This window comes from Castanea sativa, chromosome 5, assembly GCF_040712315.1.
Source record: "Castanea sativa cultivar Marrone di Chiusa Pesio chromosome 5, ASM4071231v1".
Lineage (NCBI taxonomy): Eukaryota > Viridiplantae > Streptophyta > Magnoliopsida > Fagales > Fagaceae > Castanea > Castanea sativa.
Window position 1 is genome coordinate 2943167 of NC_134017.1, and position 20298 is coordinate 2963464.

At 32.5% G+C, this 20298-nt stretch overlaps 2 protein-coding genes across 2 annotated transcripts; both read right to left on the reverse strand.

Moving 5' to 3' along the window:
* Positions 1–2120: 2120 nt before the first annotated feature.
* LOC142636783 (uncharacterized) lies at positions 2121–6402 on the reverse strand. The gene is made up of 5 exons (XM_075811080.1): positions 6025–6402; positions 4084–5002; positions 3407–3502; positions 2683–2819; positions 2121–2581 (listed from the first exon to the last, which is right to left on the reverse strand). Exons 1-5 carry the CDS (start codon positions 6261–6263, stop codon positions 2407–2409), a joined length of 1566 nt encoding a protein of 521 aa, XP_075667195.1. The 5' UTR covers positions 6264–6402; the 3' UTR covers positions 2121–2406.
* A 7446-nt stretch (positions 6403–13848) lies between these two features.
* LOC142636607 (sm-like protein LSM1B) lies at positions 13849–18635 on the reverse strand. The gene is made up of 5 exons (XM_075810879.1): positions 18027–18635; positions 17004–17072; positions 16801–16916; positions 16653–16715; positions 13849–14222 (listed from the first exon to the last, which is right to left on the reverse strand). Exons 1-5 carry the CDS (start codon positions 18085–18087, stop codon positions 14145–14147), a joined length of 387 nt encoding a protein of 128 aa, XP_075666994.1. The 5' UTR covers positions 18088–18635; the 3' UTR covers positions 13849–14144.
* Between the last annotated feature and the right edge of the window lie 1663 nt (positions 18636–20298).

The following is a 20298-nucleotide window of genomic DNA, read 5'->3' on the forward strand; positions in this document are numbered from 1 at the left end:
CCTTCTATGTGATTCTGATTTAATATTTCATGCTAATAGAGGTTCCTAATTGGTATTTTTCTCAATCTAAAGTGTGATAATTAGGTAGATTTATTCTACTTACAGGATGCACTGTGACTATCTAGTAGTAGCTGAAAAATCTAATTCTGATTCTGACCCTTTATTTTTCCTTTTTGGTTGTGTACATGTGTCCTGAGTTGTTAGGACCATATTTGGAATATTTTTATGATGAGATTTCCTGAAAAAATTCTTAGTCCTGGTATATTCTTTTGGGTCCAAATCCAAATAGTAATTGGATTTAATTTGTTTTTAGCTATTTATTGCATCTCTCTCCCACACCCAACCTATGGACGCCCTTGAGCTCAAAAGGTTGAGCACTGATTGGGCACAGAAAAGAGAATTTGAATAGGGAAAGCAACATGAACCTGCATTTGATCCAATATAGATATACAGATAATAATCAATTATCGGAATTTCACAGAATATACCTTATTCAACCAAATCAAGATTATAAAATGTAAGCAAACATTTTCAATGGGTGTAAAAGGGTCCCCTGAATGTAGTGGGAAAATCTGACACTGTATGTTTGGTAGTCATAGGGAGATGCTACCATTTGTGTAGTGGAAACCAAGCTTTTAAGCCATACAAGGTTGAGAGTGACGCATTCATCTTTCAGAGTGCATTCTTTATAAAGTGCGGGTGTTTAACTATAACCTTGTGACCTTTGCCACATATATTTAACATGTCCTAATTTGAAGAACGAATATCTGACCACTGATAGGAATTAACAAATTCAAGTATCATGAACCCTGCAAGAAAGGTCTTGTGTAAGTAAAAACATGATATCAAGTTGCAAATTTTATAATTAGCTTTCCACTAAAGTTTTAGATAGTTGGATGCATCACGAAATAGAAATAAGGATTGGATAGATTGACATGTTGTCCAAATTATTTTATCAGTCAATAGAAGTATTAAATAGGAAAATTCCTCCCATGAATGGACGGCTTGACTTGTCCGTATACGTTGTCCAAATTGTTTTATCAAGCAATAGAAGAAATTGAACAGAGAAATCTGTGGTCCTTGGTCTGCTATGAATGAGAAGGAACATCATATCATTGAGAGTACATAATAATTACTCAAATAAATAATAAATCTTGAAGGTTTTTTTTAAAAACTATTTTTAATGGTAAAATCGCAAGGGTTGAATAGTTAATCTAGTGGGTTTTAGTCCTCAAAGATCTCAATGAAAATTTGGGATTCAAATCTTCTACCAATACCATAGGTCATCATCCCTAATAGGAAATTTTTCTTGTTTTAAATACTACTAAATTTTCTGAAAACTAAAAAAAAAAAAAATTTCTAGTTATTGTTTACCCTCATAAAATAGTGTTTATTTACTTTAATTTACTGTTCATATTTTATAAACAATGCAAAGGGTGCTGGTAAAAAAAAAAAACGCTGAAACGTATACGCACTGTTTCAGCTGTACCCAAACGGCTTCGTAGTTAGTTGAAGTGCGTGAGAGACTTGAATTGACCTTAATGGTGGGATTAAAGCATCAAAAAGTCCATTCCTAATGGCTGCTCAAAGCTCAAACCAAGACACGAATGCCAATCATCTCGTTTTAGTTTTTAAAGCAAGCTACCAACCACACAATCTAATTCCACCTTTCTTTGTGCAGTATCCACGTCATTCCAAGATAAGAAAGAAAAAAAAAAAAGAAAAGTATTCAGAGTCAATAAAAGGCAGCAGCGAAACTTATATGACATTTCACCAAAAAAAAAGAAACTTATATGACATGACATCCATGTCATAACTCATAAGAGCAATGCTTTGCCTTGCCAGCCCAGACAGAATTTATCAAATTATAAATGTTGAACCCAGATGCTATAGAGATTAGATGTAGACGTGGAACACAATGGCTGGTCCCCAAAATTACATGCACTAATTTTGCAAGGACAAACATAACGTGCGGTTTAAAAACAAAAGAAAGAAAGAAGACTAATTGGTTTACGTGAATCAAAAAGGAAAACGACATTCAACAAAGAAGAAATATCAGTCGTCAGTTAGTTAGGCAGAATTCAAATCATTCCATTCAACAAAATTTCTCTCTTAAGGAATTTTCCTAACAAATAAACCTATTAATTTTATTTAATCATACCACTAATCTCCATTGACTCTTCCTTCGTTTACAGCAATAAATAAGCAATACAATAACCAATTTAACAAATACATAGAAAACAAAACTAACGAAGGATAATTTAAATACAGAAGACATGTGACAATCGCAACTCGGAATTTTCGTATCGTGATCCCTACTCCTGTATACATGCTAGCGTTGGATTCAGGGGAGCAGCTGAGGATTGTAAATGATGATAATAATAAACTAGCATATGGGTTTAAATTTTACTCGGTCTTGTCTTCTTCCAAATCGCCATTTGATAATTTATTGCTGTCTTGGACTGATCTAGCTTCAGGTGCAGTTCGGAAGTCATTAGAAGGCAATGGGGCCGGTTTTATAAGAGTCAGAGTTGTATCATCTCTGTCAAACTCTTCGCTTCCATCGTCAGAGTAAGCGTATCTGTCAAGAAGAGAAAAACAAGTGGGAATAGAGTTCTTTAACCAAGATGTGTGCCGTTTGGACCTAAAAATGAAATATTTTTATTTTTTGTTGGCTTTTACCGTGTTGAGTTCTGAGAAGGCGCCCAGAGAGAACATATGACACAAAGAAGAGAGAAAGACAGGACTTGCCAGAATGCAGGGATGATCCATGCATTCTGCCACTTCTCGTTGTAAACATCAATTGATTTGAAATAAAGCTGCAGAGTACAAAGTTGTGAAATATGTTACAAAAGACTTCATATGAAGCTGCAAATACAAAGTTGAGAATCATATAACAAGTGACCATGTTATCAAATTTACCAAAGAGAGCGGGATTAGAATAAAAAGTGATCCAAAAAAATAGTCATCCTAATTTTCCAACCTTTGTAGGCATAAAGTAAAAGCTTAGTTATCCAAGAATAAAATAGTTTCGTACCATCCGGTTTGGGAATTTCCTTTCCAACCTGTCCTAAAATTATATAGGATTTAGAATGATGGTAGAGCACCTAGTTCCATTTCCAATCCATCATAAAAACATTACTTCAATCCATTTGAACACCTAATCTATACTATATATAAAGGGAGGATCATATAAATAAAGCAATTAAAACTGGTGAGTTTTAATGAAAACTTCTTATCATCTTCTTTCACATTTACCAAGTTTCCATATATGATTTAGATTCAGCTAGTAGTCAAACAAGTCATTTGGCAGATAAAACAATTTTCTTGAAAATGCTAGTAGTTCACAGTCTTTTCCTAATCTTCTTACTTCTTAGACATATGTAAGTGCCAATGTGTGGATTACCTCATAGCATGTCCAACCCACAGACACGATAACAGCCACAGCCAAAGCATTTGTAAACTTCCTGTAAATATCCAGTTTAACAACCATCCGTCTAGCCTGTCACGCCACATAAGCAAATAAAAGTCATCATCTAGATATTTGTTTATTAAGATACAAAATAAGAAGAGGAGGCATTAATGAAGCTTAGGGCTTAGCAAACCCACCCAATTCCAGCATATAAGGCACTAACAGGTAAAAGGTTTCACAGAGTTTAATTGTCAGGTCCTATTGGTAATGGACAGGTGTAGGGAAGATTACAAACCAAGAGACAAATAATGAACATTCAGGATTTCAATCTTCTATTTTTCTCTTAATTTTTACAAAAACAACACCAAACACATTTATGTTGGTGCAGTACAAAGCACTCTGAGAAAACGTTATGTTGATTCCTATTATTATGGACACAAAAAATAGCTTGTTTTTGGTTATTGAGTTTCCAAGATACCTGCATCCATCTATATAGATGCTTAGTTTGTTTTCAATTTGAGAACACAACAGAAAGGCCATGTCCTACACTACTCTGTTCTGCCTATGACCCACTTACTTAGCATTGAGGAACAAAAGAAGTAGCCATCAAAACCATAAGATCTTCAAGAAACATAATAAAATATGAATAAGAGAAGATGCAAACCAAGTACCTGAAGCTTACTTAAAGTTGCAGAGAGGGAAGTAAATATCCAAAGAATGAAGAAAGCATCCAAGACTGCTACAGGAAGAACCAAAAAGAGTCTTGCCTTTCCTGAAAGATCGCTTATTGCACCAACATTTTCTACCAACTCAAGAACTTCAGATGCCACAAAGAAGGTGGCTCCAAGCATGATCACCTTTGATGTAAGCCCACCAAGGGTAGGTCTCACAACACCAAAGCCCATCGAAACCATTAACATTATCAAACGAGCTACCGTACGCTTAACAGCGCCAAAGGTGACAGCCCACATGGTTATTACAGTTGGTCTGATTCCAGTCTCATTGAATTCAGCATATTCAAAATACCAAAGAGTCATCTCAAACATGCCCAGTGCTATCACTATTGTTATGCAGTTCTGCAATGGAAGAACTTCTCTCCAAAATCTTGCATACTGAGAGAACCAAAAGATCCCAAGTATCACGAAAGCAAAGGACATGAATCCATAGAAATTCATAAGTGGTGCCATTCTACCAGGTAAGTAACCAGCAGGATTTTTCCATATTGATTTTCCCTCCACAGTCAAATCTTTAAGCTTTGGATCACAATGAATGAAATACACGTTATACATTCCAGTTTTAGTTATCTCAATAGATTTCGATGGCAACGTTGCAACTTCTTCATCTAATTCAAATGAGACACCAAACACTTTGGGCCAACCAGGATTCTCAGTAGATGGGCGGTGAATGATTTCTCCTTCTGAACAGACACCTAGTTTTGCAAGATCTGCTGTGCAACAAACAGCTCTTTGACCCCCATAGGCTGAACCCCCAATCGTCTCTCTATCTTCCACCTCAAAAACAATGGCGTGCAGCAACCCCGAGCTGAAGTTAGCCAACTCCTTGCCTCTCCGGAAGTTAACCTTCTCAAAACTGGTTTCATATTACCACAAAAGGTCAGGCATTGGGAACAAATAATTCAACCATGAAGACCACAATGCAAGAGAGAAATGTTAAAAAATGTTAAAAGTGTATGCTAGTTCTATCAATATATTTCTCTTAAGTGTAAAATGAACACCATCAACTTCATTAAAAGCTACACTTAAAACTGCATCACCCTTATCCATAGAACACTAATGCCCTCGCCAGTACAAAAATTCAAAAAATTTCTTGCATATTATAAACAGCATGTTGAAAGAACACACAACCCTTTTCTTTATTTCATACAAATTCCACAGTTAAATCATGTAACAAGTTGTGATCAATTTCGCTCAACTACAACAATACAAAGGGTCCATTTGGTTAGGTGTTTTGGGAGCCTAAAAGAGTGTTTTTAAAAGCCAAAACTCTATTTTGCAACAGCAACTACTCCTAACTTTTTTATAAACACTCATTTTAAACTCAAAACACAATTTTGCAACCGTTTATACAAACGCGCCCAAAGCCTTAGTTCCAGAACTACAAGGTCAAGAATATATCCTCAACAAACTAATCGGAATTCATTCACTTGTATTCTTTTGCGCCATTCTATCTTATCCAAAATCATACTCTCAATAATCTCCTTAATTAACATGTCCTTTTTTTTACTACTTCTAAAGGTGTTATTTTAGATCTCACTTTCATTCCCTCGACTCGAATCAAATCACTCTTCCATCATTTCTCTCTCTCTATCTCTCATCAATTTTATTCGCCAAATTCAACATCTAAGTGTGAAAATACATACAAAGTAACAGTTAGATTGACAGAAATGAAATTTTGACTTAGTGCAAGAATCCGAAGTATCATTTACATTCTTCAAAAGCGTAATTCAGTCATTATCACATTGTTCACACACTCTCAGCCCTAAATTTCAGTTCGCATCAAAACTCACACACACATTTTCGCACCAGATCTCAACAAAATTCACACAATTGAAACAAAAATCTAAGCACACAGATTCTTCAAAAAAAAAATACCGAATGTACGAGTCGCCATTGTCGGTGAGGGAGGTGGAATTGCGGTGAGAAGGGGCAGAAGAGTAAATTCCCTCGCTGCCGCCGTGGACGACGAAGGCGCCACCTTTGGCGACGAATCTGTCGCCGGAATATTCGTGCACCGACGCTTGAACCGTCACGTACTCACTGCACGCAAAGTACAACAGCAACAACAGCAGCGAGGTCAGAACCGTACGGGAGGAACCGGACGGCCACGTCATTTTTTCGATTCAAAAGATTTTGGACACAGAGAAGGTTCTGGATCTGAGATTCTGAAATCTGAATTGAGGTAAGAAGAGTCGGCCTTTTGTTTTTTATGTGTCTGAAAGTGTGAAGTAAGAGACTTTTTGAGTTTTAAGTGAGTGAGTCACAGTGTTTAGAAATTTTATTGTACTTTGGATTTTGCTTTGCTTTCCTTTGCTGTGCTGGCTTACTTTGATTTTTTTGGAGCTTAATAATTAAGGTTTAATTCAAATAAAAAAAAAAAATTAAGGTTTAACTCAGTGAGGTTAGTCCCTAAAAAAAAGAAAAAAAAAAAAAAGAACTCAGTGAGGCTAGTGGTTGCATTAAATGATTGGGAGAGATACTCTATGCTAAAGTGTATAACTAGTTGCATTAAATCAATGTTAAGATCATACTCCTATATTGGATTTTATCACATTCTTATTTAAATAAATGTATTGCTAATGGTGTCATCAGGACAATTGTTAATGAATCTAAATTTTTTGTCTTACTTTTTCTGTTTCACAGTATATTCCACAATGCATTCTATTATTTCAATTGCTTAAATATGATAGGGTATTTATTTATTTATTTATTTTAAGAAATTGAAATAATAGGAGGCATAAATTTAGCATTTAATAAAATAGATGAACATGAGACATGTTTTTATTTGTGGAGTATATAATAGAGTACGAAGAGTTGAACAGAAGATTTGAACTTATTGTTAATAGGATTCAAATTAGGTCCAATACTTCCAGTGCATTGAACCCAGTCAGATGGTGACATATGTTCAAAAATAGACATGTGTCATAATATCAACAGATCCAGTGCCATTGGACACTGGACCTAAACCTCCTCCATGTTAATAAACTATTTTAAGAAAGTTTTGATATAATTTTTATGGGAAATATAAAAAGTTGTCAAAAAAATTAATTACTTTTTTCTTTTCTCATAAAAAGTTTCCAAAAATATTTCTTAAAATAATGCCCTTAGAGTATCCCGTTAACTTTTCCTTCTAAATAAAAAGAAAAAGTTAACTGATGACCTAAAGGCTAAAGCTGTAAAGCATTTGCTTTGAAATATTTTTAGCAAATTTTTGTGAGAAAAGAAAAAAGTAGTTGATTTTTTTTTATAGCTTTTTATATTTCTCGTAAAAGTTGAATAAATTTTTTTTAAAAATAATTTATTAACAAATGTCTTAAGAACACCCTAAAAGAATCCTTAAATAAATATTTACTATCATTATTTTAGTATCTATTTAAATAAATATTAACTAACATTGTTTGATTATCTATTTAAAATTTTGATGACATGACAAAATCTAACTCACTCAATAGAATTTTACAATGTAGTTACCAACGTTTGGTTCGCATAATATTATATTGCATTGTAATGTCAGATTATTGGAACCTTTGATTCGTGTAATCACGTTATAACGGTAAAAGATTATAACAATTAGTTTATTAGTCACATTGCCCTCATAATGCCATGTGTAGTTTGGTCACTTTTGTGGTTAAATGTTCCCATATTGAATTTAACCAAATAAATGCTATTTGTTGGGAATTTTAGTTGGCTTAAATTTATTTTACTTGGATTTGCTCAAAAAATTTATTTATTTTTACTTGGATTGCCATGTCACTTGTGTTTTTTTTTTTTAATTAATTTTATCTTAGATAGAATTCTAGTATAACATCATCTAAGTATATGTGTTTGAAACTCTCCCTCGAAGACTTGAAACTTAACTCTTATGATTTTTTTGATACAAGATAGAATTTCTACTTTAGCCTAATCTAAGTGTATTTGTATGTAAAGTTCTTTCCTGGAGACTTGAACCCTGACTCTTGCTTCTCACACCCCCACAAACACTTATACTCGTAAAGTGACCATCATACCAAAAATGTGCGGTAGGTTGACCCTTATGATTTTATAATTGTTCATCTCTTGTTTTGCCACTTATTCCATTTAAAATTATTATTTAAACCTCAGGAATCATTTTCTTCTCCTCTCCCTTTATTAATTACAAGATACACCTCCCATTACATTGAGAGGGAAGAAGAAGAAGAAGAATGGATACACCTTGCACAAACAATAATCCAAATACTAAGGCTGAGTTTGGATACGGATGAAAAAAGGGGCGTCTGCGTTCAGCGTTTTTTTTTTTTTTTTTTTTTGCCCTTCTGCTTCACGCGTTTCATAGGAGAAGTGGCTACTGTTCATGCTACTGTGCATGAACAGTAGCCGATTTTGTTGACTTTCAGCAAATTTGTGGGTCCCGTGTACTGTTCACGGGACCCACAAACTTCACTTTTCAGATTTTTTAAAATTAAAAATGGGACCCACGGTACTATTCACACATTTAAAAATTATTTTGGTACAGTGTTTTCAGTTTTCAGTTTTCAGTTTTCAGCAATAAGCTGTATCCAAACGGACCCAAGTATAGATTTTGGATCATCCAAAGGAAGTAAGACTAAGATGTTCAAGAAGCACAGTGAAGAGTGTAAAGTTCTTGATAGCATAGTCATAATATATTGGATTACATAGATTTTCTATTGAAATTGATGCGATTCAAATCCAATTTTGTTGGGTTTGCTACAGGTGGGGGCTGGATCTAACTATAATTTTTGGATAATTTAGTTGTAATTGGAGAAGGTGGATGCAAAAGTACTAGATAGTTGATTAGTTCATTTCCCTTTTGCAAATGGGTACTTTGATGGTCTTCTGATTGAAATGTGGTGGATAACAAAGGAATATATAGGAAATATTTATAGTTTTACAACCAGATTTTTTAAAGGATATCTTATATTTCTATAAATAAATAAAAAAAGATTTGAAAATTTTAAAAGTGACACGTGGAATTTATCATTGGACAAAACACCCAATCACTCCTTCAGTTTCAGGGGTTAAAAATGATGCGGGTTCTTGTTCTGGTTCTAGTATTAGCTTAAATTTACCAAATATATTGCAAAGTTATTTAAAACCAGCTCCATTCCTTACTTTGATATTCGAGAAAGAGATGACCCTGCATAAGATTTGGTAACTTTTTTGGAAAGGGCATTCCAAAAAGATGCATAATTATACTTGAACTCTCCCCATTTGAAAGTCTAGAGGCTGATTAGGTCATTTTAGTTTTGAGTGAGTTCATTAATATTTATAATGTTAGATGGATTCTTCAATTTATGACTAATTCCTGGAAATTGAGGGGTGTTAAGGACAAAGAAATTGTTAGAGTTATCATTTTTATGAAGTACTTGATGTAAGAAAAGATATTTTACAAGAAGGTTGGCTAGAAATTTCTTGTAAAAACAAAGAGCTCTCACTGAATGAGCAATTCAATAAGAGGCGCCTGTTGGCATTTCAGACTTCCTTTTCCTTTCAGGGCCTATCCAAAAGAGAATCCAAAACAAACAGGCGAAACTAAGCAGTTTGATCCAAATGAAATTTTGTTTTCACATTCAAATATTGAGGTGTACTTGTTTCATCAATTGATTTTAACCTCAATTTGAAGGTGCTTTAGTTCCACAAAATCATCTAACAACAATTTTTGGGATGACAAAATCAACTAAAACACCATTACATCAATCCCAATCTTCAAAGCTTTCTCAAAAATTTGAAGGTATAATTCAGATCAACAGAAAAAAATATTACTGTAGTTCTTAATCTGACTAATGGGAGTACTTTAAATACTAGTAGGTATTCATCCACTATTAGATATGTGATCCCTAAAAGTATTCAACTGTTAAGTTTAAATTACTCCACTATTGATCTTGACAACTCATATCAATATCAGTTAGTTTAAATTTAAAATTTAAACTTACTTATTAGATAACCATATGGACGATCCATGGGCCATGGTTTATGGGTTGGGTCAAAACCAACCCAATTTCTAACAACAACAAATGTTCAAACATCGTTCTGTGATTAACTTGTTCATTGTTGACAACCACAAACCTATTGCGATTTAAGCTTTTGATTAACAACTTTGTTCTTTAATTTTCTCCAATATCTCAATGCATGTTCTAAATTTATCCATGAATCATCTAACCTGTACCAATAAATTTTTCCATCTAAAATAATTTGTTTGAGCAATTCCACCAACATATTTAAGAGACTTATCATGTTACCGAGAGCCTTATAACTCAACTAGTCGGCATTTTATGGTATTTCCAACAAAGACATTCAAGATTCAAATCCCTCATCTCCTTGTAACTATTGAATTATTTAAATTAAAAAAAGAAAAAGAAAAAGACTCATCATGTTGGTATTATTTGATTGGCATCTAAGCAGTGTGATCCCTTTTAACATGCAAATTGTGTTTTTTTTTTTTTTTCTTGTAATTTAAAGAATGTATTTATTTATGGACAAATTTTGACAATAAACTTGGATGTAGCTTATGGCTTCAACTCCACTCAATATATTTTTATTAGATGTAAAGTTTAACAAATCCACCATTGAATTACATTTTCTTTTTATGTTCTCTATGTTTACAAAATTTTCAAAAAATCAAAGATTAATAGTTATGTCACCAATTTTGTAATCTAAAATTATGCATAAAAAATTAGTTTATAAATCGAATAATAAATAACTTATGATTTACACAAAATTTGATATGTGTGTTAATCATAAACAACATGCAATCTAAGAATTAAATTTTTAAAATATGTAGTCATGTTAATTATTTTAATAGAAATTGTAGTTTTAGACTACAACCAAGTTTGTAGTCAAATTTTGTCATTTATTTATTCTTCAAATCTATAATCATAGCCAAGCATGTTGTTCTTGAGCTACAGGCATTCTAATCAATCTTTCAGCTTAGGTTTGGGACAATATAATGACCAACCCAATATTTCTCTCCAAACTAACAACAACAATAATAATAATAACTCAAAATACATGTTGTACAATGCCCGGGGGCTATCTTTTTGTATTTATGTGTTTTTTTTTTTTAACAAAAGAAAATTTCTTTCAAGTAATAAGCTAAACAATCATAGCTTAATAAAGTAAGAAAAAAGAAACTTTAAATTCTTGACGTGCATATAAAGATAACAAAATACTAGAAATTGCTATTAAGAAATATAAAGAATTACACTTGTTGGCAAATCTAAAGAATGCATAAATACGAATTTCTCAAATTGTATTTAAAATTGGTGGAAGATTTAAATTTTATAAACTTAAAGATGTACGTAAGTGTTACGTAATTTAAAGCATCAAGTATTATAATACTATCAGTTTTAGCTATTATTTAGTGAAATTATATTTTAAATGATATGAAACCCCATACATTTTTCAATACGTTCAAGTTACATACTTACTAAGAAATGAAATAACATCAATCAATTTTTAAATATATAAAAAGAGATATCTATTATGTCGCAGCATTTAATATCTTTTCTTATACCACCAAATTTTAAATGACCATGAACTATGTATAGGTTCTTTATTTTTTTTATTTTTTTAAGAGGTATTATTTATCACTTTAAAAAATTGAATATATCCCTTAAAGAAATTTCGAAAATATCTTTTTATTTTTTATAATCCTTTTGACCCTTAGATATATGAGAACAAAATATTTTCTACACTAAAAAATAGTTTTGACAAAAATGAAAAAAAAAAAAACGGAGACTATTATCATGGCAAAATTTGCCAAATAACATGTTCCTAAAAAAATATTTAGGAAAGTAATACATAGACGAAGTTAATTAGTTAAGTAGACTATTTTTGAAATTCGAGTTTGTCAAACTTAAATTTGAGCAGGAACTTGAGTTTGACAAACTCAAGTTCCAATCAGTATTGATGCATACGACTTGGAACTTGAGTTTATCAAACTTGAATTCTAAAAACAGTTTACTTAACTAATTAACTTCAACAGTATGCTATTCACCAAATTTTTTTCTAAAATGATACTATTCAGCAAATTTTGGCCTATCATCATTCTAGTGAAGTTGGATTATTTGATCAGTCGGATTGGATAGCTTTTGTGTCACGGATGGAGAAATACAAAGGGTCAAAAGTGTAGTCGGGAGCTTCTGAACATTTCTAGTTCTTTATAATTGCTGATTGGCGAAAGTCACTGTCGGTGATTGGCTTGCATTTCCTTTGGTATCTTTTTTTTGAGCAAATCCCTTCTGTATCTTGGAATCTAATTTGTTTTTTCCTACCCTCAATGTCTTGTCATTAGTGTATATATATATATATATATATAAAATAGATTTTACTAGCGAATGCCCTAAAGATTATGGTATATGTTAGTAAACCATTTAAAGAAACTTTTTATCAAGAATTCAAAAAGTTGTCAAATTTTTGTGACAGCTTTTTCAATTCTCCATACACGTATATCAACTAATTCATAATAATTATCTTTTCTCATCAAAGCCAAAACGCTAATTAATTTTTGATATAGATGAATATTGAATACCATATTTTTTATTCGATGATTTACTAATTGAGTTATTTCATGATAATTTCTTTGTATCAAAAGCCAAGACACTAATTGATTTTTAGTGTAAATAAAAGTTGAATACTAAATTTTTTATTCGACAATAAGAGACTTACCGACATAATTGTCTTTAAAACAAAGAAAGAAGAAAGAACTGATACATATTTTTCAACGGATTGGGTATTTGTCTTTGTAATACAACACATTCAAGCCATCATCAACCATTTAAATCACCTAATTTCCCTGTATCGTTGCCTTGAGAAATGCAAAGATAACCAGTTGGCTAATAATTTTGAACCAAATCGTCAATAATTTATTTGCGTGAAACCGTCCATATAATAGTAAAATTAGAAAAAGTCCACAGTTTGGTGAGAAATTATTCAATTATCTTGTATTATATAAATCAAAAGCTGCATTCCAAGACAGAGACCCCATTGATTGACGGGTGGGGAAGTATTCTCATTCAATTATTAAAAGCTTTCATTTACAAAACAATAGAATAAATATTTATACAACAATGATATATAACTAACAGACAAATTTCTAAGCACATCTATGCTACAGCTATGAATAGTTAACATGTAGTACTCAATTGATTTAGACATGTACAATGAATGTTGTACTAACATAGCTTGTGATTATTTTATTTTTATTATATATATTAAACCCATGACCTCACATCCCACCTAAGGCCCATAATGAAAGATGTTGATTGAGCTTAAGCTCATTGGCAAGTACATGGCTAAAATAATTGAACACATTTTATAACTTAAAAAGACTACTTGACTTAGAGGAAGCACTTGTCCTCAAGCTTGCTTGAAATGAAAATGTTTTGCTTAAAGCCTATTGCACCATCCTATTAGACCATACTAACCATTGTAGATTTCAATGACTATGTGAACTCCTTGAAATTAAAGATGGATAAGAAGTAGCCTCTTTTTATTTGTTGGCATGACCACATGGCCAACCTCTTGTTGTTTTGAATAATTTCTCATAATTGAGAGCATTTGTTAACTACACATAAGGATTGCCACCAATTAACAGGAAATTACAAAGCCATCATATTCATAAACATGGAAAATGCTTTCCACTCTTTTTTTTTTTTGGGTTAGACTGTTAGACTTTACAAATTACAAGTGCAAGCATAGCAATGGTCCATAAATTTCAAATCCGAACTAAAGCCATCAATCTTCTAAAGCAAACAAATACTTGTATGGTGTAATCACTGAAACAAATATTACACAGAAGGAATTTGGACAATTCAAACTTCAAATTCTAAATTTCTAATCCCCAAAGATTTGACCATCTAAGATCTAACATAACCCAACCAGCCAAAAGATGGGGAAAAAGAAAGAAAGAACAAATTAAAAAAAGAAATGAAAAGAAAAAAGCCGCTATAATATTTGCGGACCGACATGTGAAGAGCTTCATGAAGTAGCAAACCTCGTTAATCCAAATCAAGGAATTCCATTCTTTTCCTCATGGTACCTTTAAGATCTGAAGCCTCCCTTTCTGCTTTCTGTGCCTGCACAATTATGATGCATGTCAAAAATTTTGAGGAGATCCAGCCAAAAAAGCAGCCTAGTAGTTTATTAGCTATTAGTATTTTAATATTTGGAAGCAAGATTATTTTTTGTAACAATTAGAACTAGGGTTTAGTTTTCCCTATATAAGCAAGCTATTGTGCTCTTTTTGGAGATAATTGATATTTTGATGAATGAAAAGAATAGCTAACTCTTTGTGGTTTTTCCACTTGGTGACACCTAGGTCATATCCATTTATTTTTATGTCTTTCAATTTTACTGTTTGATTGTTCTGGTTGTCCTGCATCATTTTATCTCGACAACAGAGATGCAACTTACAATATGGACATTACAATGTTATTTACTAAAGATGGGAGATATACCATCAATGTATAAGTTGACTTGCCAAATATAAACAGAACCACACTTCAGAACCGCACTATCCACCTAAAACTCTCACTTTGCAACTTTTATTCCTCTAATTTTCTAAGGGTTTACATTTCTTTCTTCGTAAAATAAAAAACATGTTTCTTCCCTTTTCTTGGGAAAGGAGATAGTAGGAAGAGGAAAGAGGGGTTCGAACCATAGACATGGAACACCACAAAAGATGCCATTACATCTGGGCTATCATACGAAACCCTTATTTATTTTTAGATACGTAGATAGTGAGGGAGAGGAGGGGGGTGGGGGTTCGGACCACATTTTTTGAAATCATGCTAAAACAGATTGGCAAGATTCCAAATTTACTACTGTACAGCTTAGAACAGAATGTTGTATCACAGCGATATCCTCTCCCCAATTACACATACCTATTTCTTACTTTGTTCACATTCCTCTTCTTTAAGCAGTTCTCTATCAGGTCTTAATTGTATCCTGCTTTCCTCAATTTCAAAAGTCCCACATGTGGCTTCCATTCATCACTTCTCACCTCACATTTGCACTGGTAACTAAATATGACACACAAGATCACCCATTGAGCACAAAATTTTCAGATGCCATCATCTAGACAATGCCCCGACATATTAGTAGAAACTATTGCGTAAGCTTCTATGGTCTAGCTATACAACCAAGGGCTTTTTGCCACGCATTGATATTGAAGAACTATAGCTTCCACAGATGATTCCACATCTCTTTTGAATAAACTAACTATCAGCGCTCTACATTAATTCTGCATCTCCCTCCCAAACTACCTTCAAGTGCTAGAGTAGAACTCCGCAGTATTGCACTCATATTCTTTTAACATGGAACCTCACCAAGACAGGGCCCTTTGGATCAACCCCTAGGAAGTAAACCACAGATACACAACCCTACCCACCAAAATTGTGTATCAGGTAATCTAGGGAAACTCCTAGGGGGATTGAACCTAGGATGATTGGGTCTACAGCTCATACCAAGCCTCCAACCACTAGGCTGCACCTTGTCTGGGAATTGTACTCATATTTGAACCTTGTAATCTGTATATCCCATCAAATTTCATGGTAGAGAATATGTAAAAAAGAAGCATCGCATAGGTTGTGGCAACTCAGCCAATCAGAAGAGTTTGTTTTGAAGGTAGACCTTCAAAATAACAGAAGCAAGGTTTTTGAAGTTTCATTTAACCTATGTTTGGTGGAAGCAGCTAGTAACAGTTGACTCAAATATGTCATGTGATCCTTTAAGTGACAGGAATGTGAGCATCTGCTAATACTATTGGGCTTTCAGTCTTCACTACTCAATAAAACCTTCTACATTTGTTACTGCATCTATAATTGAAGAAACCTACTCAAATATAAGTACATAGTCTCATATAAATAAAAATTCATTATAGTCCCAAACAGATAAAAGTCATTCTCAAATTGTTCATAAAAAATGAAAAATCTATCCACAGCTCAACCAACTCCCAAGTCCCATCTATACCAACTCAGTAACTTGACATACTTGATGTACCAAGCAGATGCACACCATAAGATTTCCTGCTCAAAAAAATCCCACCGCTGGATGCATGACAAATTTCATGCCAATTGGATATTATTTACTATTCAATCCATAAACTCAAGTTATAAGTATAATTTTAAAATACCAAAATTTAAACATTTATAGATGAGATAATAATTAATCTTAGATTATCTTGAAGTTTTACAAGCAGGGTGGATATAAGAAGAAAAATGTAATCCAATTGTTCATTTGTCAAAATTTGTATCTAATAAAAAAATATCAAGTGGTGTAACAATACTTAAAGTTATACTTGGCTTAACTTGAATCCAACCTTATATATTTAAAGGGGCAAAACTAATATATGAAAGGAAACTATGTAAACAAGGTGAATTGAAAACCCACTACTAGAGCCATGGTTATGTATATCAAAGTATACTTTATTATCTACAATAATTTTTTCTTTTAAACATTAATTCAAGTACTAAAAGAATATCAAGATTCAAGATAATTGAGCTTACCCTTTTAATTTCTGCTGCAGAAACACGAGTCATATGTGGGGGAAGTTCCTCTTTCTCCAAGTCCTAAAAAACAAGAACAATCTTAAGAAAACACAAGGGTGTGTATTACAAAGGAACAGGCATGAAAGGAAATAACAACCCATCATACCAGCTCGCCAATTAGAACAACATTCTCCCCACGAATTATATATAGGCCCAAAGGGATGTCACAATAAAGTTCACCAACAATAACTCTCTCACATGCCTCCTCAAGAACAGCATTGGCTGCAATATGAGGAATATTAATTTTTCAGTCACTAAAGAAATTATAGCTAATGAAACCCTACACAATAAGAGTAGCAAAATTCATACCAAATTGATCAAAAGAACGGAGTATCCCCAAGAGCTTTCGACCATCTCGCAGAAGTACAAGAAGTTTCTCTGCAGCATCATAAGCATAAGACCACAGAAAATAATAACAAGAAGAGACAACTGCTCCAAACAATTTATAAGCCAATTTGAATATACGTCATTTTGATTGTAGTTCCATTGAAAATGCATTGCAGGTGGAAGATGGTGTAAACATAGGAAAAGCAAAGGTCTAAATATGAAAACAAACATGCTAAAATAGAACCATGCAATCAATATCTCACTAGAATATAAAAAATTTCTTTAGTATGAAATTTCCACATTTCCTAACAGAAGAAGTCTGCAAATAACCCAAGCTAGAAACTAAATCTAAACAGAGGGCCCAGAAGGTTGAACCTTGAAATTCAGAGCAACAAGTAAGCATACTACTTGAATTTTCCTGGTTGCTAATAAAACCATATAAAGGGATAAAAAAACAAAATTAGCAAAAACCCAGATGACCCTTTGCATACTAGACCAAAATTCCAACAACCCATTAGCATAGACATGTCAATAAAACTAGCAGTCCATCTCTTTTTCTTGCTTATATCCATGAAAATCTACATCATAGAATCATGCATCATTTAAAAAATCAACACAGGAAAAAAGAAGAAGAAAAAAAAAGATCCAATCTTTAAACTAGTAACATCCAAAACCAACCATATCAAGCAGTTCAAAGGCTTATATATGCATAGGTAAATCACACACTAATAACCCAGATTACACAAAATAAATAAATAAATAAATAAATCTTTAAACCAGTAGCATCCAAAATCAACCATATAGAGGAATTCAAAGGTCAATATATGCATAACCCAGAAAACAAAAATTCAATCTTTAAACTAGTAGCATCCAGAAATAAACCATATAAAGCAATTCAAAGGTCAATACATGCATAACCCAGAAATCAAAATCCAATCTTTGAACCATTAATATCCATAATCAACCATATCAAGCAAGAGAGAGAGAGAAGCAGAGAGAGCATACTGTCAAGATAGCTAGCAAGAGAGGTAGAGAGGTAGATATCTTCAGGGCCTGCCCAAGACATTGATGAGCTCAAAATGAGGCCCTTTCGGTCTCAAAAAAACCACCGAAAAATAATCCTTTCTAAACCAAACCAATAATGGCATTGGCAGCCCCAGATTTCTCTCTGATTTTCCCACCTTACCAAACCCTTCAAAAACCCTAAATTTCTCAGATCCAAAAAAAAAAAAAAAACAAACAAACAAACCCACCCCAGAAATTGAATCACCAAACAACCTGAGGTAATTGGGATTTTTTTTTTCTCTTCCGGATTGATGGGTCTGTAAAAACCCTCAGATCCAATCTCACCGGAAGAGATTCACTATGGAATATTGAGACAGAACTCAAAAAATATATATTGTTTTGAATGGAAAGAGAGAGAAAGTGTGGGAAAACTTTTTAAAGGTGTGATTTTTTTTTTTAATTTTAATTTTTGGGTTTTTTTAATGTTTTGTTTTGTGGATTAATAATGGGTTTGGGTTTGATTAGGGTTTGAAAGAGTAGAACATGGCTGCAGACTTGCAGTGTGGTGGTTTAAGTTGGGTTGTACTATAGGAGTAGTTGGTCGAAGTTAAAAGCTAGTTTTCCATTTGGGTTTAGATTTTATGTGTTTGATTGATAGATGGAAAATTTAGGAGGGTAAAATTTGTGTGTGTGAGTGTGACAATGACATGTGTGATTTGGGTTGATAAAATGGTATGGTAAAAAGTTGGTAATTATATGTTGAAAGTTGGTCAAACGACTTGTAGCACAATTATGGACATTAGAAAACTTTCCTCTTTTTTCTTCTCATGTTGATGTGTTCTCTTCTTTCTTTCTTTCTTTTTCTTTTTCTTTTTTTTTTCTTTCTTTCTTTTCTGGTCTTCTATTTTATTAGGATGTTGCATACCATGATCACTTTCAAAAGAGTAATAGAAAGATCAGAAATATATATTTCTAAGTTTTTATTAATTTATTTATTTTTATAATTTGATATTTGATGATGAGGCATTTGAACCCTATAAATGTATTTGTTAGAAATATAATGAGATACCAGTCGAGTTACAAGGCTCTTGACTTCTAACTTATCTTTTACTTTATTTAAATTGTGAAAATTTTTCTTTTATTAATTTTATCTATACTACTATTTAAGGGGCTTCTCCTGATTAGGATCCTCATTTTTTTTTGTTCAAAAAAACTTCTACACCTTTATGTTTAAGTCAAGATAAAACTAAAGGATAATCTAGTAAAAGTACAATTATAACTCCCACTAAAACATTGCCTAAAAAATGAGTCACTCTCCTGTTAATTTTCAAATTACTTTATCCACTTATAAATTAGATTCTCAAAATAAAAATTATATATATAAAATAAAAATACAGTTTTTTTTTTCTACAAAAAAAGCCTAGTCGCATGCACGAAGCGCGTATGATAAGGCTAGTATATATAGCTGAAATTTTTTTAAAAAAAAATAGAAACTTATACCATTTTATGTAAGAACAAATGGGGAATCAAAAGTGAGTTTCCAATCACTATAGGTTTGCATCACGGATCAACATTAAGTTCATATCTCTTTACACTAGTAATGGGTGAGCTACTAAATCGATCAAAGAAAAAATTCCTTGATGTATGTTTTTTTGTGTGTAGATGATATAGTTTCAAGGGATGAAACTAGAAGTTGATTAATCCCAAGTTAGAAATTTGGTAAGACACTCTAGAATCAAAAGATTTTCTATTAAGTAGACTAAAACAGAGTACATGGAACGTAAGTTCAGTAAAATAATAAAAATAAATGGTGGTAAGACTTGATAGATAAAAGATACCAAAGAGTGACAACTTTCAATATCTTGGATCAACAATTTCTAAAGATTGAGAGATTGAAGATGATGTGAATTACAAGATAAGAGCAAGTTGGATGAAATGGAGAAGCTTATCAAAAGTCATGTGTAATCGTAGAATACCTATAAAAAGTTGAAGGAAAAGTTTTACAAGACTACTATAATATTAGTTATGCTCCATGGTATTGAATGTTGGGTTGTTAAGAAACAATATATTTATAAAATGAGTGTAATTGAAATGAGACTGTTAGGACGAATAAGTAAAAATACATGAAAAGATAAGATTTGAAATGAGAAAATTCGATTAAAGATAGGATTAGCTTCTATTAATGAAAAGATGAGGAAAAGTCAATTGAGATGATTTGATCATGTTCAGAGAAGAGCGACTAATATGCCAATAAGAAATAATGAATTGATCT

Coding starts and splice junctions, on each gene's coding strand:
- LOC142636607 (XM_075810879.1), bottom strand. CDS start 18,087: ATGTCTTGGGCAGGCCCTGAAGATATCTACCTCTCTACCTCTCTTGCT. Junction 17,073..18,026: donor TCTTGCTAGCTATCTTGACA/GTATGCTCTCTC, acceptor ATGATGCTGCAG/AGAAACTTCTTGTACTTCTG. Junction 16,917..17,003: donor CCGTTCTTTTGATCAATTTG/GTATGAATTTTG, acceptor CTCATATTGCAG/CCAATGCTGTTCTTGAGGAG.
- LOC142636783 (XM_075811080.1), bottom strand. CDS start 6,263: ATGACGTGGCCGTCCGGTTCCTCCCGTACGGTTCTGACCTCGCTGCTG. Junction 5,003..6,024: donor AATGGCGACTCGTACATTCG/GTATTTTTTTTT, acceptor ATATGAAACCAG/TTTTGAGAAGGTTAACTTCC. Junction 2,820..3,406: donor TGGGTTGGACATGCTATGAG/GTAATCCACACA, acceptor TGTACTCTGCAG/CTTTATTTCAAATCAATTGA.